Below are 7,407 nucleotides of genomic sequence, written 5' to 3'. Positions count from 1 at the left end.
TCAAATAGCCCACAAGTTCTGCCAACAGTTAAACGTGAAATTTCGTGTCACAATAGAGATAGAGAACCTTGGGTCCTTTATATTTGAACATATGCATGGCTTGACAAATTTAAAGTGGTGCTTTCTGAAAACTTTTTTTTTTAGCTCTTTTACTTGTGTTATTTTGAATACTGCCACACAAGAACTAAAAATCTCTGTCATTTCTTAAAGAGTTTAAACAAACAATATTAAAATACCATCTTCCGTCACATTGAAAGGCAGTTGGATATGTTTTTCCTCCATATTTACATATACAGAGTTCTGATCTAGAAAACCAATACAATAAACCATTTTATGTTTTAAAAACAGGCAGTCTTTGGTGACGCAAAGGCAGAGATTTTTTTTGTTACCTCCTGCCTATTTCGCTCTGTCTCATAAAGTGAATATTGTTGGCACTGTCAGAAAGTTCTAAATACTGCTCAACAGACAAAACAAAATACCCATCATAACCTTGTACCCTCCCAGTGCTCAAAAGCTGCTGCTTTTCTCCCTCTGTCCATGCTCGAATACCCTCCTCCCCTTCTTGCAGTCTTCTTTGTTCCTTAGTCCAGGCCTGGGCAACAGCACGTTGTCTGGCAATCTCCAACACGTGATTCTTTTCCTCTTCGACAGTTGTTCCATACCGGATGTTGAAGCACAGAGCCCCATGCTGGAGCTGGATATCTGCAAACCGTCTAGTCCTCCCATTCAACACAGAAGTCATCTGGGACACAGTGACATTGACACCGTTCTCTAGAATCCGCCTCCCCCCAGTGTTACCGATGAGCACCAGGTCTTCCTCCAGAGACCCAAGCTTAATGAAGTAGTGAGTGTCCCTCCCCTCTATGGTAAAATGTAGGTTTTCCAGGTAATGAGCATTATTGAGAATGGCAGCAAGCCGCCTGCTATCTTCATTCGCTACTCCTATAATATCAGCTGTTACTATGCCATCCTTGATGGCGAATTTTATACCTTTTCCAAAAACAGAAGGAACAGCCGCAAACCTTGGTTGCTTCCCTCCTTCAAGGCACCGTCCATCATTGTATCGGGGAGTCATAGGAAGTTGGTCCAAGGAAATGAAATTCCTGAGCTGTTTCTGGAGCTCACACTGAATACCCAGAATAGTCTAGGAAAGAAGAAAGGCACAGTGCAAATGCTTGGTGATTGTGAAAAGCCCCTTCTTGCTTTACCGTGCTGGTGTGTGATTTCACAAGAAGCCAAATTTGGAATCTCTTCATCAGCGATTTGGCAAAGACAAGACTAACAGGTTACTTGGTCACCTGGCATATACTTCTTGAGGTCTTGGTGAGTTAAACATAAGGAAGTATGTTAAAATTTGGTATCATAGAATCTCAGAACTAGAAGTCACTTCAAGTTAAGTGGGTCCAGCTCCCCCGAAACAAAGACATTTCAACTTCACCAATTTAACTAATACTCACTAGCTGTTTGTTACTGTACGTGGTGTGATACATTAGCCACAGTGAGGAGCAGAGAGGGTTTAAGGCCTTATTCTTGCTTTTAAACAGATTATAACCTTCTACATAACTACAGCAAATCAGCAAGAAGTTCACTGATCTTCTTACGTGGACTTAAAAAAAAACCCTTTTTATTACGGGCATTTTCAAACATACTAGGAAATAAAAAGAAGAGAATAATGAACCTCCAAGTATCCACAACAAAGTTTCAGCAATTTCAACATTTTGATTAACTTTTTTAAAGGACTTTTAATTATAAAAAGGACTGTTAATTACTTTTTAATTACAAAATTATTTTTATACATGTATTTACAAAACAGGATAAGCTTATAGTACCTATTTAGATTTGCCTTTCGCTTATAATTTTTTAAAAAAGATTTTATTTATTTGAGAGAGAGAGAGCATGAGTGGCGGGGGGTGCGAGGGGCAGAGGGTGAGGGAGAAGCAGACTCCCTGCTGAGCAGGGGGCCCGACGTGGGGCTCGATCCCAGGACCCCAGGATCATGACCTGAGCTGAAGGCAGATGCTTAACCGACTAAGCCACCCAGGTGCCCCTAATTTTTTACACTTAAATTTCAAGCCCTCCCATCCTAATTTCAGTTTTATTTTGATTAAGTAATTTTTTTTTTTTGCAAAGAGACAGTCCTCCATTTCTTTCAATTGAAAGAAAAAGTTATTTTGTTTTCATTTGTACCTCATACTCTTGATGAAATTATCTGAACTGTGAATACTTTGGTATTCCTATTTTCCCAGAGACTCTACCCCTATAGTATTTATTATTTTTACTTCATTGCTCTTACTACTTTTTCTTTGTCAGAATAATTTAATTCTGTTCTTCCCATGTTTTTTAATGCACTACACCCTAAATTATTTCGCTGTTGGAAATCTGAAGTTTTTTATGTCTGTCAGTGAACAGTTTTCTCTATACAGAATCCATAATTGCCCTTGGCAGCCCGTTCCGGAATTTTAAAAGTTTAGTTCCTCCTGTTTGTCTACTGCAGCAGGGCATCAAATCCCACGTTAGTCTTGTCTTTTCTAAAAGCTTCAATTCCCTGATCCTTTCCTCATGGAAGCTTTTTTTCTACCTCCTCATTAACTGTGGACATTTCAGTGAATATTCAAGATAACTCAAAAATAAGTAAGCAAATATACGTTAATGCCATTTCATGGTGTTGGATGCTCGTCTGTTTTTTCAGATAAACAAAGATGGTAAAATTTTTACAAACCTTTCCAGGATCCCACTCTTGAGTTTTTGTCTGAAGCTGTAGAAGCTCATAAGTTAATTCCAAATTTTCTAATTCTGGTTTGGGAAATCCAGGTAGAACATTGTGTAACTGGAAACCAAACAGCTCCAACCAACTTCCAATGTCTGTGAGGCACAAAATATAAAAGAAAAAAAATGATGAAGCCCATACTTTACAAGCTTTGTGGAAAGCTTGAACGATACCTCTCCTGCCCTCAAAATGTTCAGCCAGTGGGAGGTTAGGGATAAAACTCCCCCTTCTATCACCTGCTCTAAAACATAGGATCCTCTCTCTACAGGGATACCTTTTGATTCATGGATAATCACAGAGATAGGTTCAGTTTACAGCACTGAAACTCTTAATGTGGTAATGGTACTGAGGCCACACAGACCGTAATATTAGATTTATTTGATGGAACATAATCCTGAATTTTTCCTTTATGAAATTATTCGTATAAGCTTTTTAAAAAAAGGATGTTATTTATTTGAGAGAGAGCGAGCACAAGCAGGGAAAGAGGGAGGGAGGAAGCAGACTCCCTGCTGAGCAGAGAGCCCCACCTGGGGCTCATTCCCAGGACCTCGAGGTCATGACCTGAGCTGATGGCAGATGCTTAACTGACTGACCCACCCAGGCACCCCTCATATAAGCTTTTAACAGTGAAACCTACAAACAGAAAGCTTAAAAGGAAAGAAAACGTGTCCTGGGATGCAGAAGCATCATGTTTTATGCCCTTTGCACAGTTGTGCTCCCTCTAGAAGATTAAGGAAGAGAGTGACTGCACAATAACTTGTGGGTTAACTGGCAGGAAGAGGAAGCATATTTACAGAGGCACTGAGATTATGTGATAAACACCATGGAGTTATTACAAGTTTAGTGTAAAGTTTTATACCTGTGGTATACTTTGAAACATCTTGAATTTTGCCAACTGGGTAGTTATTTTCAAAGGAGTAGAGGTTGAATGGTTTAGGAAGGAGGTTCAACTGTTTCCATATGTGATGATTAGGCGTTGTCCACCTGCCAGCAAAAACATCGTAATCCCTTTGCCCCAGGTGCACTAATTTAGTAAGCAAATCATAGAGTCCTCCATGGAAACCAATGACGACCTGAAAGTCAGGGTAAGTGTCATGATAGATATCTCCATAAGGCGTGTACAATATCTCTTTTATCACCTGACCTCGACTGCTGAACACAGCCAGTGGGGTGCCTATATTATCACAAGCTACATAATATTCTTCACCACTGCTTAGCTCCATGGCAATAAGGTGACCTTGGAGATCATAATACAGGGATGTAATCTCTGAGCTCGTGTGGTTGTACAAATGAGTAACTCTTATGGGGTTGGCCAGGTCCGCATAAAAGAACTGAAGGTGCTGCCCTAGGCTGGACTTACTGGCGACACGTCGCCCAAGCCCATCATAATAATACTGCACAGTCCAGCCAGCAGCCTTATTGTAGGCTTTCTGCAGCAGACCATTAGAATTATATTCAAATATGTCATTTCCCCTCTGCCTCAGAAAGCCATCTTCATCCATTTTATACTGAATTTCTCCGAGTCTGGTGATGCGGTCTCGGAGGTCATATCGGAGAGGAGTAAGACGAGCACTATTTCCATGGCTTAAGAGGTTGATGTTTCCATTCAGATCATAACTATAACGCCACTGGGTTTTGTCATTTACAGAAACAGTCTGAAGTTGCCCATCGGCATCGTATTCATAGAAGTATCTCGTTATGTTGGCATCTACTCCCACTCTTATATCACATATCACCATACGCCCCATATTATCATATTGAATAGTCATCCAGTAGGCAATAGCCTTTAGGATTTCATATTGGACTTCAATAACTTGTCCGTTGGCACTGAAGATCTTGGTGTGCTTCATCACCGTAGTGGTTATGACCTGATTTAAATCGTAATTAATGACACTGAATTTTCCAAACTGCTCTGTTCTACCGGAAACATCAACATATCGGTACAGATCTATGGGCAAAGGGGTTTCGTTGATCACAGCTTGCATGCTGGTAACTCGGAAGTTGTTGTAGCTGTAGTCAAACCGAGCGTTCACCAGCCCTTCTTCGCTGAATCTGAAGATCTGGCGTCCAATAAGAGGTCCTGAGGAATCAAAATAAAAACAATGAGAACAGAGCTAGATGGGTAATGTCGAGCAATCAGAAGGATCTAGGGTCAGGGTCTTTAGTAGTGATGCTTTTACATTCAAAATAAGATATTAGAGATTGACCTCTGATACTTCATGCCCGGGCATATCATCTCATAGATACACACTCTCAGAGCTGTGGTCAGTAAATACGAAAAAATACTGTATGCTATAGTTATAGAGTAATTTAATTACAGGAACTATTTAAGTAACAGCCCATCCAGTGGCTTGGGGTGATGAAACTGATATTATCAACATCCTTTCTTGTTATAATCACTGACAAAAGTACTTTTAATTCGTTTAACCTGTGCTACAAAGTCAGCAGGTCAGTTGTTGACAAAATCCAGCATTAAGGTAACTGACTTTGGGCATTTGATAAGCTAAGCCCAAAGGATGAAATATATTCAAAAGTTCTGACTTTTGAACATATTTTGCCATCCTCTGAGGCTTATAGAGGTTACATGGGGCTTGAGCTCGTTTCAGGGAGGCTCAACTCCTGCAGCTGCATCTCTGGGAAGATCTGGTAATGAGTTAGGAAGGAGCACACAGTTGGATCAGGTTCTCAGAGCTCAGCTTTTCTGAGAGCTGAGGCAGAGACAGAGAAATGCACGGTAGGTTTTTAAGGAACCAGCTTTCATGCAGTCTATAACAGGTTTTTAATTTCAATGGAAGATAATTTAATAACCAAGGTGAATGTTTATGGGATTGGATGTCTACAGGTCAATGCTTCTATTTCACACTGTGGCCAGCGAAAATGTCATAAGAAAATACTGACCGATGTGGATGTACGCACTGCCACCCTTTCACAACAAACCTGTTTGCCTATATCTGATCGTGCAAATGAAGCCGTCGTGCATCAGGTGTATTGTCTTAATGACTCCAGAAGACTCTTCATATGTTAATGTGACCTGAGTGGTATCATAGAGAACTTCAGACAGCCTGGCTTGCTTGGTGTATTTGTATAAAACTCTGCGCCCTGTTCCCAGATGCAGGGTCTGCAGCAGTCGGCCGTCCCGACTGTAGTCTTGGATAAAAGAAGTGCTACTGTCTGGCGGGGTGTAGATGTTCCGGTAGTAGCCCACTGAAAGCATGGTTTGTAGGCTGTGGCGCACCATACTCGGCATGGTGACTGAGAGCAGACAATCCGACTGGTCGTACTCAAAGATGTAGCGCCGCTGGCTATGTAAGAGAAGCATCACAGACTGAAACGAGACAAAGGCAAAAAATAGCATAATACGTACCACTGAAGCTGAGGAGATTAAAGGAGATTAAAGAAACACATTCATCCATTCAGCACAGATTTATCCAGCACTTGCTATGTGCCAGGCACTGATATAGTGCTGGGTGGATATAATAGTGGGCAGTAATGGTGTCTATGGAGAAGAAAGACAAGCAACCAAGCAATTACAACACCATGTGCGGTGTGTTATGACAGAGGAAGGACAGGGTGCTTATGGGAGCAGAGCAAGAATAGCTAAGCCAGACTTAAGAGGTCAGGAAAAGCTGCCTGGAGAAAGCAGCATCCAAATTGAGATCTCAAGGATGACTACGGCTTTGGCCAGGTTTGAAGGCAGGGAGGTGGGGGGAGCCGGGGAGGGAGATAGTGCTCCTGACAGAGGGCACAGCATTGAGGGTCTGGATAAGAAAGAGAACATGGCTTTTCAGAGAATGAGAGGAATTTTGTGTGGCCAGAGCATGTGTGTTGGGGGCGGGTTGGTGAATGGCAAGAGATGAGGCCAGTTAAGTAGGCTGGGTCCAGATCATGCTGGGCTTTCTAAGCCATGCTAAGGAGGCTGAACTTAAACATGCTGGCAACAGGGAACCACTGAAAGCCAAGTTGAAGGACAGGGTCTTGCAGAGCTGGGACAAACAATCAAGTCAGTATTCCAAAAGGGTTACTGTTTGTGGAGTCGCATCCATGTGGAGATGGATTAGAAGGTAAATGGAGGTGAGGGCATGCCACATACTGAGTTACAGTCACCAAAAAGTATTTATTGGCTTCACGTAGTCGTAAAGTCTTCCTCAAAAGTTTGTATATAAAATATTATAATTATTTCTCTGCAATTCGTGTTTTATTTATTTTTTGAGTATAGTTGACATTTTTTTAAGATTTTATTTTTAAGTAATTTCCATACCCAACATGGGGCTCGAACTGACAACCTCGAGATTAAGAGTTGCACGTTCTATCAACTGAGCCAGCCAGGAGCCCCTAGAGTTGACATTTTAAAAAAATTTGAGTATAGTTGACAAGCAATTCATGTTTTAAACTATATTAGGGGAACATGCCATTAAAAAGTGAAGAATTCTCTGGATATGCAACCCCTTTCCTCCAAACTGATCTGTATTTCAGAAATAGTTATTTGTTGAGGTATAATGCCTCACATATGATTAGGTATTTCACTGATACTGGTTTACCTTATTTTAACCTCAAATACAAACATAAAAGGAACACTGTTTTACAGGGGACTCAATCCTATTTCTAATTGAAAAGCATTTAAATCTCATCTTTTAATAAAA

The 7,407-nt window shown here is 41.0% G+C and overlaps 1 protein-coding gene across 3 annotated transcripts in view; it reads right to left on the bottom strand.

Moving 5' to 3' along the window:
* Positions 1-353: 353 nt before the first annotated feature.
* The window catches only part of TENM1 (teneurin transmembrane protein 1), a 548,130-nt gene continuing 541,076 nt past the window's right edge, over positions 354-7,407 (bottom strand). For all 3 annotated transcript variants that reach the window (XM_021685960.1, XM_021685969.1, XM_021685964.1), the window contains 4 exons: positions 5,705-6,092; positions 3,627-4,847; positions 2,720-2,862; positions 354-1,144 (listed from right to left, as the gene is read on the bottom strand). In XM_021685960.1, the coding sequence (XP_021541635.1) occupies positions 386-1,144; positions 2,720-2,862; positions 3,627-4,847; positions 5,705-6,092 (2,511 nt within the window). In that variant the 3' untranslated portion in view covers positions 354-385. The remainder of the gene's footprint in view (positions 1,145-2,719; positions 2,863-3,626; positions 4,848-5,704; positions 6,093-7,407) is intronic.

The sequence above is a fragment of the Neomonachus schauinslandi genome, chromosome X, assembly GCF_002201575.2.
Source record: "Neomonachus schauinslandi chromosome X, ASM220157v2, whole genome shotgun sequence".
In the NCBI taxonomy this organism is placed as follows: Eukaryota; Metazoa; Chordata; class Mammalia; order Carnivora; family Phocidae; genus Neomonachus; species Neomonachus schauinslandi.
Note: the sequence above shows the minus strand (reverse complement) of the source record. Positions and strands in the feature narration are given on the sequence as shown.